Source organism: Cavia porcellus, unplaced genomic scaffold (genome assembly GCF_034190915.1).
Source record: "Cavia porcellus strain 051 isolate PalLab524CR breed Dunkin Hartley unplaced genomic scaffold, mCavPor4.1 scaffold_4, whole genome shotgun sequence".
Lineage (NCBI taxonomy): Eukaryota > Metazoa > Chordata > Mammalia > Rodentia > Caviidae > Cavia > Cavia porcellus.
Window position 1 is genome coordinate 19,600,936 of NW_026947487.1, and position 24,943 is coordinate 19,625,878.

Sequence of the window (24,943 nt, forward strand, 5' to 3'; positions counted from 1 at the left end):
TTAAAAGGGAAGTTTGTGGTGTGATCTATGAATGTTTTGCCCTCTAGTGGTTAAAAGAATAAAGTAAAATGTAAATCCTGCGAATAGGTATCCACAAAGTTACACAGGAATTCAAGAGCACGCACATAAATCTTGTGTGAAAGACTTCTTTAGATTAGAGCAAAACCAAAACAAGGCTACCTCATAGAAAATCACTTCATAGATTAAACTCTTTGACCAGACTTTCTTATTCATCTTATTCCATTGTCAATGTTCATTTTGCTTTATGTCAGTATCAAAACTAATGGGAGGCTGTACCATTAGAATTGTATCATATATGTATAATTACGGATTAACAAGTCAACCTTTTCCAGGAGTGCACTAAGCACTGTCTCATAATAACTAGATAAATGAACTAAGCCCTGCTTTTTATTTTTACAAGCAAAATAGAAATAGGTAACCACATGAAACAGAAAAGAACATATAAAGCCTTAATTGGATACTCATTAAGTGAAAAAAAACACACAAAAATCTCTCTTTTATATAGAATACTTTAAATAATGATAGTTGAAACAAATGGAAGTTAGTTGTAAATAATCTTCATGTTCATACATAAACATACAAACATGAAAGACCTTCTAAATCATCTATAGATGGATGATAGTGTGTGTTAAAAGACACAATTCATAGATCAATAATATCATCAGTTTCTCCCAATAAGAAGTCATATTGGCTTCTGTTCTGCGTACTTGACCTTGTTGAATAAAAGTAAGTCATTCAGAAAGAAAATTATACAAACACTTAACTATAGTCATTTGTTCAGATATTCATCACTCTTCAATTTCATCTGATAAATATCTTACTAAGCCTGCTTTGCTTGAGGAATCAGTACTTTCTACTTTAGCTTCATGACTTTAACTCCAGTTTTTCAAAAGGCAATTGAAAAGCTTTCTTCATGGCTGTCACTGTATTAGAGCTCATTCTCCTCTTAAAACATTATGGATTTGCTAAACCTTATAAGCAATAAAAATTGTATGATCAGTGACATAATGGCTATATGTCAAATCTGAACAGGAATGGGAAAGGAAATGTCTAATTAGAAGATAAAGAAATGCCAATCCAGGATTCAAATTCTGCTGTAAACTTTAGTTACAGTTAAATTAACCAAAAAGCTACCATCTCAAAGTAAATCACAACAGAAGTGTATCATTTTGTTGAATACTTAAGAGTATTAAACTTATTTAGAAGTTCACGAATACCTCTGTTTTTTTGTTCCATAGCCAGCTGCTTCTCGAGAGTTTCCCTTAGTTCTCTTTCCCTTAAAAAATCCATCTTTAGCTCAGTTTTCTCCAATTGGACCTGCTTTTCTTGAGCTCTCGCATTATCTATGGCAACCTTCAAAAGCCCCTGTACAAAGAAAGTATTCAGAATGGTAATATTTTGGTGCAAAACACTTTATATTCTTTACTTCAAATCATTTTAAAAGAAAGGCACACATTTATCAAGTTCTTTAATTCTTATTCACTCACCAGTACCAAATAGGATGAATACTATAAACCACAAGATTTCTAAATCTAATTCAACTACTATAGAAATACACATATTTATGACATTGCTTCTAATTAGAATATGTAGATCCAAAACTAAATTGGGGCAGTACATTAAAATGTCTAAAACTTAAGACCTGAGAAGAAAATTAATTTGATATATGTCTGCAAGTAGACCTCTTCCACTCATTCTCGCACTTCCTAGCCATATTACACTAACTGCAATGATATTTTTAAATGTATTTCTACCACAGGAAAATTGTTCCTCTCATTAATGTTTCCTTTTGGCTATACTGTAAGCTTATTTATTCTTTGCTCAAAGTTACTGCTGAGGAGAACTTCTCTTACCACCCTATTTGGAATAACCTTCTAAATGTATCTTTCACTCCCTCCTTAAAATTCTTCATGGAGCCCGGGATGTAGCTCAGTGGCACAGTCCCTGCCTGGAAAATACGAGGTCCTGAGTTTGTCTCCTAGGACAAACAAACAAACAAAATTCTCATTGCATTTATCATTATAGAGTATTGTCAGGTATTTATTTACTTATTATGTTGTGTCTCTTCCACAAAAAATAGTCCTCTGAGGCAGGGAATTGTTTCTTCTTAGCATTATGTAACCAGGGCACAATGTCTAGATTACAATGAATTTAAAAGCTTCATAATTAGAAATTATAAAAGTTATATATTTTTGAAATATATATTACATTGAGTGGAACGAAGCCATAGTGAGTCCACAGTGCACTGTTCTTTAAATGTCCTTATAATGATTGTAGTAATCTGAGTATAATTTTTAGAAAACTCCTGGACAGTGTAATTTGCAAGAGGATATAGTAAAAATAAAATGCATCTGTTCATATAATTAATTAAGGAGATAGATACATAAACTTTGACTTACTGTATAAATTTTTAAAAATAGCAATATTTTGAGATTTTGAGCTTGAGTATAATAAAAATATATTGAACTTAAGCTAAGACACTTAGAACCAAATTAGCTAGTAAAAAATGAGAGCTAAATTTTTTTATCAGTTCCACAAAATACAGGATGTCATTTTGAAGTAGAAAGTATTTTGCCTTTGTAAATAGCACAGGACAGAAAACTTTGATGGAAATTATAAGTGGGATGGAAGTGGATGCCATTTATAGATGAACACGAGGATGAGATCTTCCTGCAAAAGTCAGCAGGAGAACACTAACATTGGGATGACTTCTACTCCAGCCTGACTGATAAACCTTACAGAGATGTAGCCTACCAATGTAGCTTTGAGCATTGTCACAGTCCATTTTTATTCTCTTTTCAAACACCTATAAATTATTTCATATTTGTTATACCTGACTTTGAATTTCTGGTATAATCTTATGATATGAAACAAGCTGGAGAAGGATTCCTATGTAGCAGCGTGCCCCTCCCCACTCTTTTGTTGCTTAACAATAAAGCATAGCTGCTAAGGAAACTGCCATCTTAACTGAATTCAGCAACATTCCTGTATGTTTCTTCTTCATCAGGAACAAACAATTAGTAACAAATGAAAGAGATCATTACATCAAGTGCCCTTTTAGATCACCCCAATTAAAACTTTAGTTTAGCTGTATTTTAATTCTAAGATACCAAATTCTAATTTTCTGCTCTGATTGCTCTTGTTGACTTATCTTTGAAAGATGTACTCTCTGTGCAATGTCTAGAGATTATTTAGCAAGATGCCAATGTTGGCACCACTTAATGTGTTGATTGGTTATATTATCAGTAGCTGTTTAAAATAAATTACTATTAAACTATTATTGTCCTTGGCTGAAAAAAAACACAATATTTTGGTGTTCTCTAAATGTGAAACAATTGTTATGAATAAACATGTTGAATATTGCTAAATTATTGGATTTGTGTAATTTTACATTAATATCCCTTTACAAAGAATAAAGTTGCTAAGAACATTTATGTTTACTGTTTCCTATTGTTACAGTTGCAGCTAATGTGCTTAATGGCAATACATTACCTATTCCTGCTGATTATGTCTGAAAAATATTAACTTTTAGATCCAATACCCTCTAGGGAGTACTTCTAAGCTATATAAAATTAAATTTAATTTTTATATTTTAAATCAGCGCACATCAGTAGGAGTCCAGTGTGAACAAAAATCTGCACTACAGCCAAAATGATGCATATGCAAAAGTATGTTATTGCCAGTGACAGCTCTGCTGAAAAAATAGAGAAAACCGATTAAATTTCAGTGCAGCAGGGGGCCGCGGAAAGCAATAGCAAGTAGTATTGGCAACATCTACAAATCATTAGGACACCATTTTAACCATCCATGATAATAATATTTTTGTATTTGCCTAACTTCTGTAGAATTTTCAGGTAGATGGTTTGCAAAAGGTCACACTACATGCTGGGCCTCATTTGGACATATAGTAACTAGTAAAATGCTGTGACAACAATGAGAATTTCAGTAAAAGAGATTTAAAGGTGATCTTTTTCTCTAAAAGGAGTTAAGTTCTTAGAATATTAAGTAGGGTATGGACAAGTGTAAAGAAATACATTTTAAATACAGTGAAAAATGAATGATTTATTAACCTTAGGTTTGTTTTCCATAAGTGAGGCATGATGACTGTCATTTTATACAAAATTTTTCTCCTTTAAACTGGTCTATCTTGTAAACTAAATTATTTTTATAGAATGAGGTAATTTTTTAAAGGCACTGCAATTCATCTATCAATGTTTCTACTACATATATTGCTTAGAAAAGTCTAAAACATCCGCATAAAAATACTTCAGGTCACACTGGCATGAAACAAGTAATATTTCCTAGCATGTTAGATTAATAAAAAAGGAAAAGATTTCTTAATTGATGTTCATATTTTATGCAAATTTATTTCAGAATCAGATGAGGTTTTCAAATGTCAAAGTTGTATGACAACTTTTGTGCTCAAGAATGTTTCTTCTATTGAGAACAAACCAAACTTCTAGAAGTATTTACCACTCATCCATTGTTCCAAAAATATATTTCTAAGAATAAAAAGAAAAGATTCAGAAAGATAAAATGACTAAGAATGAAGACTTGTGAGATGATGAAGCCTACATCTGAACCACAGCAACTTTTCATTTTTTTTTCTATTAATATTTCCTATCGCTTTGGAAAATGAAAAGGAATTGTTCTCCCTGAAATCTGGAATTTTGTAGATTAAAAAAGATGACAGAATCAACTGGTATATTGTCACACAGTTCTTATAATGAAAAATGGAACAGTACACAATCTAATGTTATTGCTCTTCAAAGGATTTCAGTGACAAACTGCCTGTAAAAAAGCATTTTCAGGCATAAACCCATCTCCTGGTTCACAGTTTTGGGTGGTAAAATAGCAACATGGCCTCTGAAATCAGCTTTCGCTCAAAATCCAGACCCTACCAGCACTGTGTGACCATATCTGTCCTTGAATTATTAAATGGAAATGGGTTATATAATCTACCGCATAGACTGGTAAATAAAATTCACTCTAGAAGGAACATAATTGCTATAGAGACTGGCACTTTAAAGTGGTTTCATAGGCATTAATTCATACTATTGTTGTATTACTAAATATAGTACAAATTAACAAATACAGTGTTTAGGTTTTAAAGAAATTATTGTTCTCATTACAGAAAGCTATACTCATAATTTTAGGTATATTTTAATGTTTTTATGGTCTTTCCAAAATTGTAGTGGGAATAAAGAAGCGAAAAACTCATTATATAATTATGATTGATAATAAAAACAGAATACAATAATAATATATATGATTTTAGGTTACTCTCATATTTTGAATCTAATGGCTTATGGGGGGTTCTGATGTTTTGTCTACATCTATTTCAATAAATATACATTAATAATACAAATCAATAAATCATTAATTTCTATTAAACATATATAAATATGGTAATGGCTATCACTGAAATATAAGATGGGGTAATCAGAGTATTTCAGTCCTAATACTCAGTTAACTTATTTTTTCATTTTATTTCCTCCAATGTAGAAATAAAAATACTTTTTAGATACCATTGTTAGATTACAGCTATTTATTAAAACATAGTCAGTCTGGAACATTTAGTTTGTGATTTCACTCTTTTAGGTTTTACTTTTTTTTTTTTTTTTTTTTTTTTTTTTGGTTAATTACTCTCTGAAGAGAAACTATAGTAAATCAAACTCTTTATTATACAACCTTTATAACCTTTGATTCTGTCATCCTTAACTTAATTTTATATTCTTTACTCTTTTACATTTATGTTTTTAGTTATTTATTCTTTTAGTATTTGTAAAACATTTAAAACCATTTTTGTTAAAACACATACCAACAAAGTACATAATTTGTTTCCAATTCTATACTCCAATAGACTCGTGTAACTTATGGTATGAAGACTCAAATTGAGAATAGTGGATAGAATCTTTTGAATGTGTTAGAGAGAGTGGTAACCAATACCTGAAAGTGTCTCATCTAGTTAATTAATACAAAATTTTTCTCCTATTGAGCCTCAAAAGTTTTCCAAGGATATGACTGAATTAGAAAGCTGTGATGAAGCCTTGCTCTTAATGAAAAAAAAAAATCAAAGAAAACTTTAAAAAGTTTTATAAACAAAAATTGAAATGTACACACATCCCACACTAACTTAAAATTATTTTTCTTACTGAGAATATCCATATATATTATTACCTTTAATTTATAAAAGTTTCAAATGCCAATGAAAAGTTCTATTAAGAAAAATTTGGCTGCAGAGAGGAAGAAAAAATAAAGTTATACAGTGTATCTTGATTTAATTCAACTGTATCACTTGTGTTATACATTTTTTCATCTATTAGTCTGGTTTTTAACCTACACATATATATTATAATTATCATATAAGTTAAATAATCTAATTCTGGTGAAATAAAAGCAAAAGGAAGGGGAAAAACTTGAAATGTGCTCTGTACATGTACCTATGGTGAATGACATTATTATATATTCTAAACATGTATTAATGAAAATCAAAATTAAAAACAAAAATCTGGCTCTCAAATTTATACATGTTATTTTCTATAGATCTTTCAGACACAAAGTTATGTTTATGAAAATTCAGTTTTCATCAGCATATCATGGGGGGGATATCTCTATTAACCCGAACAAATTTTATAATTCAGAATTGTCAAATTACAGTATGTCATGAAATTTGATACTTCACTATTAAAAATTATTTTGAAGGGCTTTTCCATTGATTCTAATTAAAAATAAAGTTTTAAAAGTATATATGGAGCTTTAAACTTATACAGTAAGTATGTTACAATTTGACAGAGAAAGCAGAGAACCCTATTACGTATGATTGAAGCTGCAGAGGAAATTGAGGTAGGAAGACTGTAATTATCCAAATTAGAATTTAGACGGCAAACACATTTATACTGTATGCCTAATAAGCCAGGGTCGTGACTGTTTAAACATTCTATACTATTCCTAGGATATTACCATAACTCAATAAATGTGTCAGTAATAAGAATTAGCATCCATGACCTTTAGTAAAATGATGTGAAAACATTACTGACCACAATCCAGTATGTACAGGTATTCATGTTGTGTGTGTGTGTGTGTGTGTGTACATATGTATTTACATGAATATATAATTATATCTGTGCATTAGAGGTGAAGATTGATATTTTATCTTATTTGCATGTATGTGCACACATGTAGACATATATATCTTAAATGTACACATTTAAATACATAATGATGACATCTATGTACATACATGGAAGTGTAATACTGTAAGATTGTGTAAGATTGAAGTGAACGAATGAAATTTTCATAAAGCATCCTTATTGTAGATGTTCTAATTTTATCAGATCAAGAACCCTATAATTTGAGACAAAAAATAGTTGTCTTATAAACTCATACTAAAATATATGCTCAAAGCAAATTAAAAATGAGCAAATTTTTAAAGATGATAATAGATCTAGAGAAACCAAAATGTGTGTATTTTAAAGCTAGTTTTTAAGTCAATCTCTTTCTCTCTCTGTCTCTCTCTCTGTCTCTCTCTCTCTCTCTCTCTCTCTCTCTCTCTCTCTCTCTCTCTCTCTCTCTTTCTCTCTCTCCCTCTCCCTCTGTGCCTACTCTATCACTCCTCCAGGCACTTGTACTGAGCTATGTCTACAATCTTTTACATTTTTTGTACATTTTTAAATTGTATCTTTTATTTTTCTTTTGAGGCAGGGTCTTGGTAAGTAGCAAAGTAGCTCAGCCTGGACTTGTGGTCTTTTCTGCCACTGTATACGTGCAGTAAATCACACAAATTTAAACGACTAAATTTTTTTAAAAAACAGTTAAATCTGTCCCATGAGTAGCTAATAAAAGATGAATATCACTATCCCTGGCTTCTTTTTCTTCCTATTTTTTTTGAAAGAGCGTTGAAATGATATGGCTGGTATTCCTATTCTAAGCAGAATATTCCCAGACTATTAGTTTTTGACTTAAGAGGTGTGGCAGTCACAAAAGATCCAAGGTTCCATATGTAAATCTGCTCTTCAGACCAATGGGCTGGTTTACCAGCGATGAATGCATTTTAGGCTGAAATTGAACTTAAATTCTCACTGGGCTGGTTAAAGAGATTTTAGTAAGTAAAGCCTTTATTTTGTTTTATATGACAATATAATATGAATTGTTCCCCTATTTTTCAGAATTTAACCAGGATGGAGAGAGATATTTCTGAAAACATTTCATTGTGTAAAATAAAAATATCTCTAGAAGTTTTATTTGATAAAAAACAATCATGGAGATGAAATTTAGGGGAAACATCTTACTTTTTATTCAAGTTATAATCAATCCTTTGGTCATAATTCAATTTAGGCTACATTGATGAGTTGTTTCAATTACTGAGATATAAAGCCTTAATGTTGAATACAGTTCTGGAAACTCTAATTACATTAGTATTAAAAATGCCATATTAATGACTGAGAAGATATCTTACATTAAAGGCCTTCTGTTATGTCCTTGGAGAGGTAAATAAAATTAATTACATTTCTACTGGGAAAAAGTTTAATATGGTAAGAAATGGGTTCTGAAAAATACCACTCAAGAAGGCGGGTTGGAATAAAAAATTTTTATAAAGAAACTTTTGAGTACAATTTTTGTGTGCGCATGTCGACTACTAACTACTCCAAATATGGTCAAATAGATGACAAAATTCTCCATCTGGGATCCACATGATCACTTCATGTGTGGGCAAGAAAATTATGCTTTCTCCTGTCCCAAACACTCTTATTATCTTGGCTCTGGGCTCTATGTTATTGTTAACTGTAAGTATTCTTGATTCATAACGTACTGTACATAAAGTATACATCCTGAAGACCACATAGGAAATCCGTGGAAACTTTGGCATAGCTTTTTGAAGTCTATTCTTTGAAGAAACTTCATTAATTGCAACAAACTTATTTATGAAAGAAGAAATTTTTTTTGGATTCTTTTATATTGCACATATTTTAAATAACTAAACATATCATTTCCTCACTGGAAGGCCAGCAGTTTCAAAATATCTAAATATTTATTAGAACTGGTATGCTGTCATTTAGTAAATCAGACAAACTGACCAGTAAGTTTGCCCTATTACTAGGCAATAAAGGGAGCTTTTAGGCAGAATGCATTTTTAAGTGCCCATGTCATTGTCATCTAAGTTTCATTATGATTTCATATGCATATCTAAGTATTTCTAAGCCAAACTGAATAGTGTAACAATTGTAAAATCTTAGTATCTAAGGGGTAAAACAGCCTGATAGCTGGTTCAGTGGATCTCATGAGTGCAGTAAGTGGAACTGGCTGAACTTCGGAAAGAAAACCCATTTCTGAGTGTTCCGAGTTTCCTCTTCCAGGCTGTAAATAGGCCTACCTGTATGTTAGTCAGAAGGGTCTCTATGGAAGACAATCCATCAGGAAACAGAAAAGGAGACGGAAAACCTGGAGGCAGTGGTTGTCCATGCCCAGTTAGAGAAAGTTTGTCAAGGCTGTCTCTTGCAGTTGGTGTAGAAAGCGGGGTCTCATCTGTATGTGATTGAAACAAAAATATAGAACAAGTTACGCTTGTCTGTTTTTATTAGACCTCAGTAATGGCTTCCCTAGTGGTTTCCAGAACATTTATTGCAAATTGGTTCCTGCTATCAGGAGAAAATGCTTTCTGCTGAATTTTCTTTAATGAAAAAGCTGTGGAGATACAACAAGATAACATTAATGAGTAACTTTATAAGCCTTTTAAATGCAGTCTCTAATGAGACTGAGTTTACAGTGCCATAGAATCTTTTTAAAACAAATATTATCTCATATGTAGTTGTGATAATATATTCAGGCTGACTTTATGGGCACCTTCCCAATTATCTCATTTTAGTTCTTTCTCTTTAGATTGACAAAAGAATATTTCTGGAGATTTATATAAGAGAAATGCTTTGTATTCAGGATGTTTCTTAATTAATCCTTTTTATATCAATGATTTCTTCAAATATATTTTTAAGAAATTTTAAAAATATATGCAATTAAAATCTTTCATTTTACTTTGGAAAAGAAAAACTAGAATCCAAATATATTCTTTCCAAATAATAACTGAATTATTCACTATCATTAAAACTAAAGGTTTAATTCTTTTGAACACAGACATTTTTATTTTGAGACTTACGAATATATCTTTTCAACATGAAAAAGAGGACTGAAGAAAAGGTAATAAAAAATAACTTCGGTCACAATATTTAGAAAATCAAATTTAAAAACAGATAAATTAGTCTTGATCTTTTTGATTGAATATTCTTCATAGTTTAGTAACTTAGATTATACCTGAATATGGATTCTTTACTCTCACTTTGAAGTATTTTTATTTAACTCTGCATTTTTCAGCATTTTACAGTTTTTTAAAATTAAATAAATACAAGTTATGGATTATTTTAGTTTGTTATAATCACAGAGAAAAATTTATTCAGGGAAGAATTCTCAGTTTTATAAATATTCTCCTATTTCACCCCAGGAAGTTTAATCAGAGCAATGTATTTCCAGAGTCCAGATAGTATCTCTCAATTTCACGAGCGGCTAAAAACTTCAGCACAGTTGTGTTATGCTTTTAATTTCATTCCACTGTTTCTCTTGATCATTCTTTTATTTTTCATTACAACACCCAACCACACAACACATTTTCCAATTATCTCTCTCTGGGGCAGAGATATTATGGAAGCCACCACACTTCCCTGTCTGTCACTAATGTCAGAACAAGTTAAATTCATCTCCCTCACCTTTCCACATTTCTAGTTAATGAACCAAAGGGAAAGAAAGGTGGGAGGAGGGGCAGATAAAGCACTGTGTTAACTGCGTCCCCTTCACACTCACTCACTCCTGAGCTGTGTCTCCTTCTACTCTTTCCTCAGCCTCCACAGCTAGCTCACTGACTTGATCTGAGGCAGACTCAAAAAAAAAAAAAAAAGCAGTCAGCAACTGAAGAAGGCTTCTAGTGTTGTTATCTTTTTTTTTTTTTTTTTTTTTTTTTTTTAATCACACTTGTCCCCAGGGTTAAAGAGAGACTGCAGCGGAGGGGTAAAGGTATCTGCTGGCTAATGTGAGCAAGGTGATCTTGGACACCATTTACCTAGCTATCATAAATTACTCCTCCAGACCAAGGCTGCTAGTGTTTTCTCATAATAGCTTTGAAAAAAGGCTTGTTAAACATCTATGTGCATGTGAAATTGTTTAAGAGTAGAAGGCAATATTTTTTGATCAGCATCACCTTAGCTGTCACATACTAAAGAAAATGTGGCTTAATAGATCATGGGAATAGTAATTGCTTGTCTTGTGAAGAAAGGCCCACCTGAGGCTGCCTTCAGTCTTAGCATCTATGACTCCACAAGTTTTAAAGACTGCCCAAGAAAGAAAAAGAATTAATGTGCATACAGGTGTACACATCTGCACATGTCAGATTATAAATTCCACCATCCTGTGACTATTTGATTTAACTGCAACACATTTGTATTAGATGGTACTTGCTTGTTATGCTAATTAAATCACTAAATCACATATTATATCCATGTTTCTGTAATCTGTATATACCTAAAATAAATATGCTAGATACTAGACAGAGAAGGTGAAAAAAACAATTTGAAATCTTTAAGAGCTCATGCAGACTGCAGTGAGCAATTGTTAACTAGTTCATTTTTGAAGTTAGCAAAATGTTTTACCTTTCATCACTATTACTTTATATACTCTTCATCTCATAAAGGACTAAACCTGTCCTGTGGCTATGCATGTGTATGTGTGTAGGTTGCATAAATATAGGCACAGTTTTGCATTAGTGGTTCAATGGAACAGTGGTCCTCATGGTCCCAGCTATATGAGAAAGAACTATCAAAACTGCGTTTGATTCATTCAATTCATTTGTCATTTTACACGATGGGAATACTACATAAGACTATTGGAACTCAATAAATAAGTAAGAAATAATCAAATTTAGGGCACAAGGATCACTTAAAAATGAGAGGAAAAGGATGGTTCTTTAGATCAGCACACATTCTTAAAAGAAGACAAACTAATTAAAGTTCAAATAAACCAAAAATGTTCCTTTGGCATCAATACTCTATTAAGAAAAAAGTAGTCATTGCCTGGTAATTAACATCATCAGAAGTCTCTTTTACATCTTTCTACAAAGACTATAAGGTTGAAAACACAGTTATTCCTTTTTAAATAAAAGTGACCTTTGATATTCTAAATGTTCAAAGAGATTAAGGCAAATTTAGAAAGACTAAAAATCATGGTATTTTTGACATCACATACTCTCCCCACTGCCCTCAAAATCTGAATGATTATGAAGAACAGATTCACAAAATACCTTGTTTTAATTGAGTTTATTTGTACATATTTTTAGAGTTATTTTGAAAAGGGATTTTGAAAAGCAAGTTGGCTTAGCCTAGGATGGTGATCCACACCTGTAATTTCACATTTGGGAGACTGAGGCAGAATGATTACTAGAAGTTTTTGATCAATCTGGGCTACATAGTGAGTTCAAGCAACACCTAACTATACAATGAGACTCTGTCTCAAAATAATTAAATAAATAAATAAAATAAAGTTTATTCATCAGATACCCTGGTTTTGGAATTATTATAACATGTGTATGTGTGTGTGTGTGTGTATGTGTGTGTGTGTGTGTGTGTGTGTGTGTGTACATTGCTTTGATATTTCAGATAACTTTAGACTAGTTCTAAAGTTGCAGGAGTTGTACAAGACATTCCTTTATGCTCTTGTTGTGAGTTAACACATATCAAGATGTATGTCTGTCTAATTACTGGAGCATGATAATGTTAATTTATTTGAGGAAAAAAGGGCTTTCCACAGATATAATTGAGAATCTTGAGGTCAATAATTCACCCATTTTAAGATTTATTCACTCATAAGTGTTCTTGTAATATAAAGGCAGAGGGAGATTTGAAAATAAAAGACACACAAAAAAGAAAGAAAGAAAACCAGGCAGAGTGGTGGCACACACCTGTATTCCCAGCACTAGAGAGACTGAGGCAGGAAAATCATTGCTAGTTGGGAGACCACCCTTAGCCATAAAGTGAGTTCAAGGCCAGCCTGAACTGCGTGGTGAGATCCTATCTCGAAAAGACAATAAACAAATAAATAAATAATCAAAAAAGAAAAGAATAACAAAAGAAGAAAGGAAAAGAAAAAGACATAGTAAAGAGATGAGTACCATACTACTGCAGCCATAAGTAGGTAATATAGACAGCCACAAATGCTAGAAGAGGCAAGCTAATGTTACCACTCTAGTGTTGTTAATCTTAAAAACCTGCAAAGAGTAGTTATTAATATTTAAAGAGTCTTATGTCTTAATTCAGGCAAGTACAATGGTTTTCTAAAAAAAATTACCTTTAAAAATAAAAATTACAAATTAGCATCATAACAATTATATCATACAAATATATTGACAGGTATAATAACATATAGTCAATTAGAATAACAGATCAGAAAAGAAAGCATAAATGAAAGAGAAACTTTTTAAATTCTACAATGCTAAAGATGGAAAAAGTGATATTTTATTCTCATCACAGTGTCTCATAATTCTACTCATATTTTAAGTCACTTTTTAATAAGTTACCATCAGTAAGATTGATGCCACTGTAAGACAAGTTCTCTCCCCCTCAATCTTATCACACATAACAAGTTAGCAGGATATCCTAAGGAACAATGATGTTTAAAAAAATAATGAGCCTCTAGTTTTAAAATGTTTTCTTTCCTGTTAATAAAATCAAACTCAGTTGTTATTTTCATAACTAATCTCCCTTTGGGTTTGAATCATTTATTCTTTCAAGTGTGTGTGTGTGTGTTGTGTGTGTGTGTATCTGTGTGTTGATTTCCAATGTCTTTTTTTACACTGTAAATTCCAAGTAGAACAGTACTCACTTTTAGGAAGCTATTCATTTAAAAGGGGTTCATATTTATTCATCTCAGGATGATAATCTCCAAATTATCATCTCACAAGTTTTGGGAGTTTGTGAAAAAAAAACTGACAAAAATTCTGGAGAATGTAAAGTGAAAAAAATCTTTATAAAAAGATGAATGTTTCTTGATTGTTTTAATACATCTGTATTGCAAAGGTGCAGAAAGTTGTACTTTTTTCTTCATAAACTCATCGGTCAAAGTTTCAGTTGTAGTAGAGACAGAATGATCTACCAATTGAGGATTTGTGCTTAAAAAATTAAAAATTATATCCAGACATAAGACTGAGGTCAATCATAATTTCAGTACTGTGCTTAATTTGGCACAAGAACTGAAACAAAGTGGAATAACCTGAACCCAGAATGTAATCTTGGGTCTGAAAGTACTATTGAATGTGTTTTCAATAAGGAGTTCAAAAACATCACATTGAAATTCATATGATTTTTATGTCTTTCAATGTGTATAAAATACGTAGAGATGCCTTACAATAAACATATTTCTCATATTTAATTTTAAGCCTACTTTTCAAATTATTAACTTAAAATTATTACAGAAGTTTTAATGAAATTGAAAACAAAATCTTAGCAGTTATACACCTATGGCAATTTGAAAACCAAACAGTGCTAGATTCAGGAAGTACTACTTTTATCAGGAATCTACAAAGTTCTAGCAAATTTTAGAGCCACAGAGCTGTCTACTTGCATGACATTTATTTTATTTATCTATTAAAAAGAGAAGTAATACCTAGGCTATGTAGGATGCACCTTGAGACAATAATATTAAATGAAACAAATCAGTCACACTAATTTAAATACCATGTTGCCTTATAAGAGAAACCTTAAATATGAATAGAGAGCAAATTAAAGAACTCTCAGGACTAGAAAGATCTTTTTCAAATGAGAAGACAGATAAAAGATGGAGGAAGGGATGAGGAAAGGAAGGAAAAAGGATTTTTTATAAAAGTTGAGAAATAAAATGAAAATACAGCTTTTGCAAATGCAAAGTAGAAGAAGAATTAGAAGGAGCCAGGTGGGAGGAAAGAGAAGGGGACAAAAAAAGGAAAAGAAGAAGAATGTATGTTATGTATATGTAGAAACTCACCTCTATAGACATAATCATCATTATGTACTACAAATATGTGTTGATAAAAAAGATAATTACATATTCAAAGGATTAGAGCTTAAATCCATTGATTTACATGTATGAAAGTACTTTGTGAAATATAAAAATAAAAATATAGTGACATTTTATATGAAATATACAGTATGGGCAATTGAATGATTATCCAAATCACTTACAAATTTCCTTTGAAACACTGATTTCAGTGTGGCACTGAGGAAACCCTTCTTTTCATATGATATGCCTGTGATTTCTACATTATTTCTCTCTGATAAAAATGGTTCATGATGGTAGCAGAATTGTTTCTCTATACAGTACTTGCTTTGTATAAACTAAACCATGTTAGTTTGGTGAACAGTTAACATTAACTATGCTAGAAATAAATTGAGAAAAGGCCTAAGGCTATGACCTAGTACATCAATTTTTATTTAAGAGCAGAAACTGGAGAAAATTTATATTGACTTACTTTAAAAGAAAAGAAAGCACAGATTTCGTAGAAATAGACTGAGAGGTACATTAAAAACACTTAAAAGGTCTTGTGGATATATATCAAGCAACAATAGTTGGATTCTGAGTTTGGGAAAGTAAAGAAAAAACTTATAAAAGACCTATATTTGCAGATGCAAGAGGTTTGCTAAAAGCATACACCACGTTCATAGTTTCGTTTAATATAATTCATAAGGTATTTGTAGCTACTTTATGCAATTAGCACTGCACACTTATCTATAACTACCATCTGAATAGTTCGCCATTAAGGTGTGGATGGAACTTGGGACCACTCCACACAAAGCGAGCTCTCTCCAAGTTTCTGTAGAAGAATACATGAATGAAGTAAAGAGGACAAATGCTGGAAGAAGGCACAAATGAGAAGTTCCTTCCTGTCTTGAAGTTATATCACATGCACATAGAAATAAAAATGTCTTCAACTTGAAAAACCACTTTTAATTACAAGACAATCTCACAGATACTGTCCTGAGTTAGGGAAAAGTTCTAAGAATAAGGAGTGTGTGTGTGTGTGTGTGTGTGTGTGTGTGTGTGTGTGTGTATGTGTGTGTGTGCATGTGTGTGTGTGTGTGCATGGTGCATAGTGTGTGTGTGTCTTACTGAGGATTAAACCCAAGATTTTGGCAAAGAGCTGCATCTCAGTAACTCACTGAATTGCCTACCACCGGCTCGAACTTGAAATCTTCCCACTAAGAAAAAAAAAAAAAAAAGAAATTGTATTTAGGTGATATGAATTGAGAGAGAGAGAAAAATAACATCTCAGGGCAAGAGCTGGCCACTGAATTTTGGGAAAGGCTGAAGCAGGGTAAAGCCGAGAGGTTGTACGAGGAAACCAGGTGGAGACAGCAGCTCAAAGAAATCAGGATCCCCAGTCTTTTGACTGAACTGTCTTTTGGTTGGAACAGCATGTTTTCTGCTACAATTCTCAAAACAGAGTCTTGAATTGTAGTTATTATGCATATGTATTTCAGAGATCTCTGCATGAAGAAAATTCTAATTTGAACCTGAAAGTAAATTCATTTGAGAAGATAGTTAAGATTTAAGAAATACTCAGGTATTTGTATATACATTTTGTATTCCCTCCAAGGGAATAAAAAGATGGAATGACATCTAGCACTAAACACACACACACACAAGGACACACACACACACACTGATCTAACTTTCAAAAGTTTTGAGTGACTTTGATCTCTGCTTGTTCCTTAATAAGTGTTTAAGATCCTGCACAGTTTATGTTGAAAAGATCCACTTAATTGACTTTTCTGTCTTTTCCATGACCCTTTAGGTTCAGCCTTAGAGCTGATACTGCATGTGAGTATGGATGAGCATTTATTGAAGGCTGCATAACAGACACAGTTATATTTCCTAGGCTGACGTTTTGCATATTTGCACAGTAGGGCCATTAAGGGTTCTAAGAGCACAGGGGAAACAATCATAACATTTGTTTTGAGATGACTGACTCAGGACATGTACACCAGGCTTTATATAGAAACTGTTTTTGTTTTATTAAGGGACTGTTTGCCTGTTAGTGATAACATCATTAAAAATAAATGAAAGGGGGCCGGTAAAATGCTTCCCAAAAGCAGAAACCTAATTAAAGGTGATACGCCTGCTACAAGGCTTTTTACAGGACTCAGAAATAGAACAAGGTTACTTCTTTCTCATTTTATAAGGCCCAAAGAATACCTCACAGTAAAACATCGTTTCTGATCTAATTTTCTATTTCTGTGTACTTTAATAATCTACTTTACAGTCTGCGCTTGCCCATAGAAAGTGAACTAGTTTTATTCCTACAGATAGCTTCTTCATCATGTCATGCCACATAAAAAGAAAATCTGATGGTTCAGCTCAAACAAAAACTGCACTCTCCTTTTAAAATAAATTGTATAGGTTGTAATATGTGCAGTAATAACAGTTGAATAATGCACACATAAACATTTTGTAGTCCTTAAAGATCACTGTGAAAGCTTGAGTTGGTGGCTAAAAAAAAAAAAAATCTCCAAATCATAGTTTATAATTTCAGGAAAAAAAGGGAACTCTTTCATTTTCAGGGGGTGGAGTTACTCTAATTTCATAGATGGTGGAAAAAGCAGGAAACTGCATTCCCTTGATAACTCTGCCCTTATTGTGCTGTGACCTTGGCCAATGTACTTAAATTTACATCTGCCAAAAATGAGTCTCTGACATGTGCTGCGAGAATATTTTTATGGGGGGAGGGGCGCCATATAATCCAAGGCCTTTTCAAAATTAATAGTGTTGTGAAATAAAGCAAAAGTGAGGAAATCACCGAGCACCATCATAGGATGTTCAGTTTTGATAATCTTGCTTCTTTTTTGTCAGTGCTGCACTGTTCTAACTCATTTAGGAATTTTCAAACAGAAGATGAGTCCTTTTGCTAAGTGTATAAAGCAGAACACCTCCCAAATGATTTTCCTGAAATATAAAAAAGCTCTGGTGTACTAGATTATTTAAACTGATTTGCCCAGGAGTTTTAGACTAAAATTTTCATGGAAGTTAAAAAGTTATGAGATGCCCTTAGAAGCCACTTGGTCTAAATTCTTCAGTTTTTCAAAGGAAACAAGCAAATTAAGTGGGATTGACTCTAAACTTTTTCAACCAAAGTTTGTAGATTTTCGTGCATTTTTCATTAACATTATGGTATGAAGCAAAAAGAAATACAAGGAAGAACATTTTGAATGACTCTGAAAATATGCATACTGATACACATACACATATATAACAATTAGTAAACTGTGAAACTTGACTAGATATGTAATAAGTACTCTGAGAATTTAGATTGATAAAGATGCTTGTTATTTGAGGAAATATATCCCTATTTTTAAAGTATATATCCTGAAAATATACAAAGTAAATTGAATGATGAAAGCATAAAGGAAAATTGAAAAAGATGAAAACTTAAATGTTTTAGATTTGTTTCAAAATTGTGGGAAGGATACTGCAGAGGATTTAGGAAACAAGATTGGTCTTAAGTATATCATTGTTAAAGCTGAAAAGTGGGTATGTGGGTTGGTTACCCTGTTCTAACTTTATGTGTATTTGAAATTGTACAAAATGAAAAACAGAAAAGTGATGCTACTCATTAAAGACTCTATGAAGTCATTCTTCTTTCAGAGTCAGCAGGTATGATGATGGTCATTATCATAATGATCCAAATAGCTAGAACAGATTGGTTACTTCTGACGAGTACAAAGCAATGTTGTAAGCATTCTGTATACACTGACTTATTTAATACTCATCACAGTTCTGTTAGATTGTTAGATTTTATGCAGGAGTAGCCAAAGGTTTAAAGAAAGGTTAATTATCTTGTGACAGTAACTCAGCGATAGTAAAGGCAATATCTTGGATTTGGACTCAGATAGCCTGGCTTCAAAGCCTTTATTCTTTAAATACCCAGGAAGTAAAAATATAAAATATTTATACAAACTTTTAAAATGTATAGTGCATGTGTGTTCAGATATGTAAAGAAATATAAACCCAAAAGATTAATCTTAAAGAATGAAAATATGGCAGTTTCATTCCACTCCTTATTTAAAACTGGCCCAACTCCTTAAAATCTAGCCAACAGACTTCTAAACAGTAAGATCCACTCAAATTGTCTAATTCCACTGACACATATAATCACTTATTTCTTAAGGTATCTATTCCAGAAATGAAGCATCAAGATTTCCTAACATGGAACTACAGAACTCAAACCATGAGTGTCATACACTTTTAATACTGATTCAAACATTAAGTAGTCTATGCAGACTATCCTCCAGAAATTTCTCTATCATACAATTTTAACAAATGTCACTGTGCCAACAAAGTTTGTTGTTCCCCTGTGAGAGACAGTCAGCCATCCGAGTATCACTTTTAAATTGATAGTTGCACTTGATGGTCTAAAATATGTAAAGCCCACTTAAAGATTTTTAAAAGAAAAAATATAGAATTATTGGCCAAAACATTCACTGCAGAAAGGGCAGGTCTCATGATTTACCAACTTTTCAGTTAAACCCTCAGTATTGCTGTGCTAACTTCTGCCTCATTTCCTACGGAAGAAGTTTTATTGAGCTTTCCAAATCATTCTCCCCCATGTCAGATTTCACTTTTGCCAGGACTGCCTCAGGATGCACCCTCCTAGCACTGGGCGTTTCTGTAGTGCTTGCTGACTGCTGTATCCCGTTAATGAGCGACAGGCTGCAGGTATACTGCCCTATGCTAGACATCAGCTTGTTGGTAAGAAAGAATTTATTTATGTCGGTTTGATAATTTGCTAACTATAATGACTCATTCAAGGCACAGGTATGCTTTAATAAATCCTTCACATCCACCTCCCCTTGCCACAATCTCTTGAGACAGCAGCATGGTAAGTGAATGAGAAAAGTCTCCTGAGGTTAAACTCAGTAATTCTACATCTCAGTTGCTCTGACTTGAAACAATTTAAATTTACCCATCCCACTCATAACAAGTTACCAGAACTATTTCAAATAATCTAAATCATCGAAAACTATCATTAAGCACATTTATTTAAATGTTTGTTTCCTTCAGAGTGTTTAATATAAAAAACTGTGAAGGGAGGAACTCTCCATCTTATTCCCTGGTGTCACCTCAATGCTTAGCAAGTTAAAGCTAATAATAACAGTTAATAATAATAATAATTATTGTTATTATTGATTGTTTGACTATTTCATATAATTTACTTAAGTAGTTAATTTATTAAGCCTTTCCTTTGTTCTCATCATAAAAATAGATCATTTTCAGCTAGGCTTTGTTTACATTTCAAATTTGTTAAATCTCTGAATGAATAATAAGGCATATAATAAAGAATGGGTCTATTCTTAGTTTCCAGTTTAGAAATGTGAATCTGGCAAATAAAACTACTTATGATAGATAAAATTCAAATTTTAAAGTATCAGTTTTTCAAACTAAATGCATTTATTGCCAACATGTGCAGAAAAGGACTAGTGAAATATATATATATATATATATATATATATATATATATATATTATCATTAAGATTTAATTCATCTACCAAAAGTCACTGTTGGCTGTTGTGGGCAATAGTGGGTTTGCTGTGACCGGGTGTCCTCACAAAGCTTATGAGCATCTCATCAAAAATATTACTGAAACTATTCCCAAGAAATTGACAGGAGGTTAAATTAAGTGACCTTTATATCCCTTTTACCTATTGAGATTTTATGACTTTTTCCTTTAAAACTAACTGCTTTATAACACAGTAATATAAAAATGCAAAGGAGAGCACTAATTTTTAGGATTTAGGGAAATATAAAAAGTTAAGAGTGTATGTTTATGTCATTGTCAGCATTCTTACCTTGGCGAAAAGGGGATTCTTAAATGGCACAGTTGCAATTTTGCAACTCTCAGAGCATAAAACATAATGCAAATTCTTTAGTCTTTGCTACATATAAGTTTTTAAAACCTACCTTCCAATTTATAACCATTCATTCATTATAGTATAAAAAAATGATGTCAAATGGATAAAATCATACTTACTAGAATTTTAATGTGTTACACCTGTGACAACTACGTCTGTTAGCCCAAAATATATAAAGATATGAGAAATATTGCTTAAGTTTTTATCACACATTTTAAATTTTACTTTGATATTCTGTTGTCTAAAGTTTCACAATTGTTTTAAAGTTCAAATTAAATACAACATCAAGCTATTTGTTTTCATTGAAGTGATTTCTGTTGTTTTCCGGTTTGCATTCTGTATATGTTCTAGCATGTTTGCCTCATATATTTTGAGGATTTTTTTAATAATGAAGAATTTATTATGCACTTGAGGTGAAAACGTAGCATCAGTGAAGAACCTCACTTGAAAAGAAAAGGATATAAGGAAAGGCAGTGTGGATAAGAATTACTGAGCGACTAATGTGGAAGGTAGAGAGGTAAAGGTCAGAACTTTGTGAGTTCATGTGGTGCCTGGCTGAGAGGGTACCGACCAGACTATCATGACTTACTATCTTGAAGAACTGGCAGTTCTAGTCAGGTATGTCTCATGAGTCTGTAGAACTGTTTCAACCTTATGTGACCTGCTCATGCCCACGGTATGTTCAATTCATACCATGCTAGTATTATTACCATATTCTGTATTGTGTATTTGTATGCCCCCAATTAAAAGTCTTTAAGATTCCTCTCTGCATTCTTGGCTACTGTATTCCCTATGCTTTGAATGCTGGCTGGATTTACTAGGTTCTTAAAGAACATGTGTCAAGCAAATCAATATATTTTTAAAAGGTGGTTCAGAGTGAAAAGAATTAGTGTCTCAGACTATTTTCATGCATTTAGTTTCTTTTATAGAGAAACATCGTTTGTATACATATCTATCAAAGAATCATCTTAATAGTATATTAGATATATTACTATACATAAAAAAGCCTAACAAATTCTAACATATTTGAAAATTTTTGAAGAAAATTGTAATATGTATGTGTCTGACTATACACACAGACACATAATTTTATTAATACACAAGTACAGACAGGTATAAAGGCAAGCATATCTGATACATTTAGTCAATTGAATAACTATTTCACATTTCAATTAACAATTTACACTTTTGGAGGGAAGGATTTGAGACAAAATTTCACTATGTAGTTTAGGGTGGCCTTAAACTCACTATGTATACCAAGCTGGTCTCGAACTTGTCATCATCTTGCCTCAGTTTCCTGAGTATTGGGATTACAGGTACCCGGCATTATTTTACTTTAAATACTGCCATTAGAAGGTTTAGGCAAATAAATAACAAGTTCATTAGTTCTAGTAATAAAATATCTTTCATTACTTATTCTTTCTCTTTGTATAGTACAATCTCAAAAACATGCAAACATCAGGTAAATCCTTGGCACTTTACTTTTACTTCTGTTGTCTATTATCTTCATTTAATCTATCAACTTTAAAGTGTAATAGAATGCATTTTAAAATACAGTTTCATAGTGGCAATTCTGGTGAGAAATTTGAGAACGATTAATATATTCATTCCTATTAGAAAGTGATTCATATTTTGACAAACCAAATATAAAAGTCTTTCCCCTATACTTCCTTGATAAACATGAAAAACCTAAATCGTCTTTTAATGGCATTTTACATTAGACAAATTTAGTGCTTTGTATAGCAAAAACCTAAAGAAATAGATGATATACTTGAGGAAAGTATTATTTCCTTCACCAACACAATTATTTTCAAAACTGCTAAATTTTATCAGTAATTTGTTTAGGGGCCTTTCATGAAAACAAATTAACCCAGAAATACGAATATATTTTGTTTTGCTAAGTGGTTCAGTTGGAAAATTAGACAAATTAGAAATTGGTCATTCTAGAAATACTCCAGCATAAATAACAAATGCAATACAGTACAAGAAACACTCTAACAAAGACAGGAAAGAACTCTAAGTCTAGCATGAAAGATAGTCAGGATATGGTCAAATGGCATGGCAAAGGCCTTAATATATGGGAACAAGAAAAATCTTTCAGAAATAAAATTATGAGTTATCTCTCAAATTTGTAATGCTTTGGATTTTAAATATCCTTCAGAAGGCTTGGCACCAGTCTGTGGACCTACTGGAGGCTGCAGAACTTCTAAGAAGTAGGGCCACCTGGAAGGAAGTCAGGCCAGTAGCAAGGTGTGGTTGAAGGGGATTCTGGCCCCTCTTCCCACAGCTGCCCTGCAGGAAGCAGCTTTGCTCTTCCACATCCTCCCTGTAATGCTCTGGCTTTCTACAAGCCCAAAGTGATAGGAACAAGCTATTATGGACTGAAATCTCCCACATTCTGAGCTACAATAAAACTGTCCTCCTTGTGACTAGATTAACTTAGGGATTTTGTCAGTGATGTCAGCTTTATTGGTTTAAAAATCATGTAGCAAATTAGTAAATCAGAATCCTGGGTATATCTGGGTGGAGTAGCTTGTGACTACACCTGACTATGTGGTTTAGAAACTTTTGGAAAAGGTTTACAGAAGGAGGTTAGAAAGATTTGGAGAGATAAGAAAAATTTTCAAATATAGCAAAGAGCATATGAGTGTGCCCAGTCAGATTAAAGAAGATCAGAATGTTGATAAGAATGAAGGCAGTAAAAATCAGGCTCCCAGTATATCAGTTGAGAACAATTATTCTATTTGATTAGAATAGAGGTCATAAGTGTTACACTTTTGCATAAAATTTGTCTATATTTTGCCCATCTTCTAAGACTTTGTAAGAGACAGATTAAGATGATTTATTATGGCTGAGGAAATTTCAAGACGGCCCAACATTCAGGCTGTGGGCTGGATAATTTGGGTTGCTTTCTAAATTATATTTGCAATTAGAATTGGAGGCAAAAAAGAGAGCAGAAAAAATAGAAAAATATAAATTTTGGCTGAGACAGAACTACATGTGAAATTGCAGCACAAGGAAATATCGCTGTTAAAGAGATCAGCAACATGAAAAAGAAATAGCAGGAACAAAGATGCCTTGAGAGATGCTCTCAAGGAATCAGCAGGACTCCACCACTGCAGATTCAAGGGTGTAAAAATATAGAATTTTCCTTTTAGAAAAGAGGTCTTAGGTCGCGACTTTGACACTGGCCTCTTAGGAAACTGGTCCTCTGAGATTCATTTCACTGTGCGAAGCCATCCAAGCACATACAGGCTGTGCAGCCATGGTTCAGGGGACCCAGCTACTGCGGAAACTAGCAGCTTTCTTTGATTCCCCCCCCCCCCACATCATGCTGGTTTTCCCAGCATGCATAATGCAATAGTAGTGGGGCAGAAAGGCTTCCATCTGAATTTCAAAAGAAGCCCTGGGAGGCTATGTAAGGAACCCTTGACAAGACAGTGCTTAAAGAAGTGAGAATAAAATCAAAGGTGCAGTAGAGTCCTGCAAGTCAGAGATGCCAGGAATATGGTGTACCTGTAGAAAAAAACAGCAGCCAGCACACACACACACAAAAAAGACTGTGCCAACTAAAACTATTAAGGCCATAGGGATGGGTTTCCCAGACTCCCTGGAACTCAGATATTTACCACTCTATCCAGGATGTTACATATGAAGCTATAGGACTTAATGTTATCCCGATTGGTTTGGTCTTGTCTTTTGTATTTCTTCATTTTTCTCTTTCAGAATGAGAGTGTTGATCTTGGTGCCCATCTTCTATGACCTCGGAATCATGTAACTTTTTTTTGTTTTTTTGGTACCAAGAATCAAACTCATGACCTCAGATTTGCCAGGCAGGAGCTTATGCCACTTAGCTAAATCCACAGCCCCTGTAACGTTTTTTTTTAAAAAAAGTTTCATATCTAGAAATGCTGCCTTCAGTTTCAGAAGCATTCTGAACTGTTGAAAAAGG

General features: G+C 32.7%; 1 protein-coding gene across 3 annotated transcripts in view; it reads right to left on the minus strand.

Annotated features, from left to right (window-relative positions):
* Positions 1-24,943, minus strand: part of Dach1 (dachshund family transcription factor 1) — a 390,486-nt gene that overhangs the window by 38,762 nt on the left and 326,781 nt on the right. For all 3 annotated transcript variants that reach the window (XM_063246828.1, XM_013141496.3, XM_003477566.4), the window contains 2 exons: positions 9,395-9,546; positions 1,239-1,386 (listed from right to left, as the gene is read on the minus strand). In XM_063246828.1, the coding sequence (XP_063102898.1) occupies positions 1,239-1,386; positions 9,395-9,546 (300 nt within the window). The remainder of the gene's footprint in view (positions 1-1,238; positions 1,387-9,394; positions 9,547-24,943) is intronic.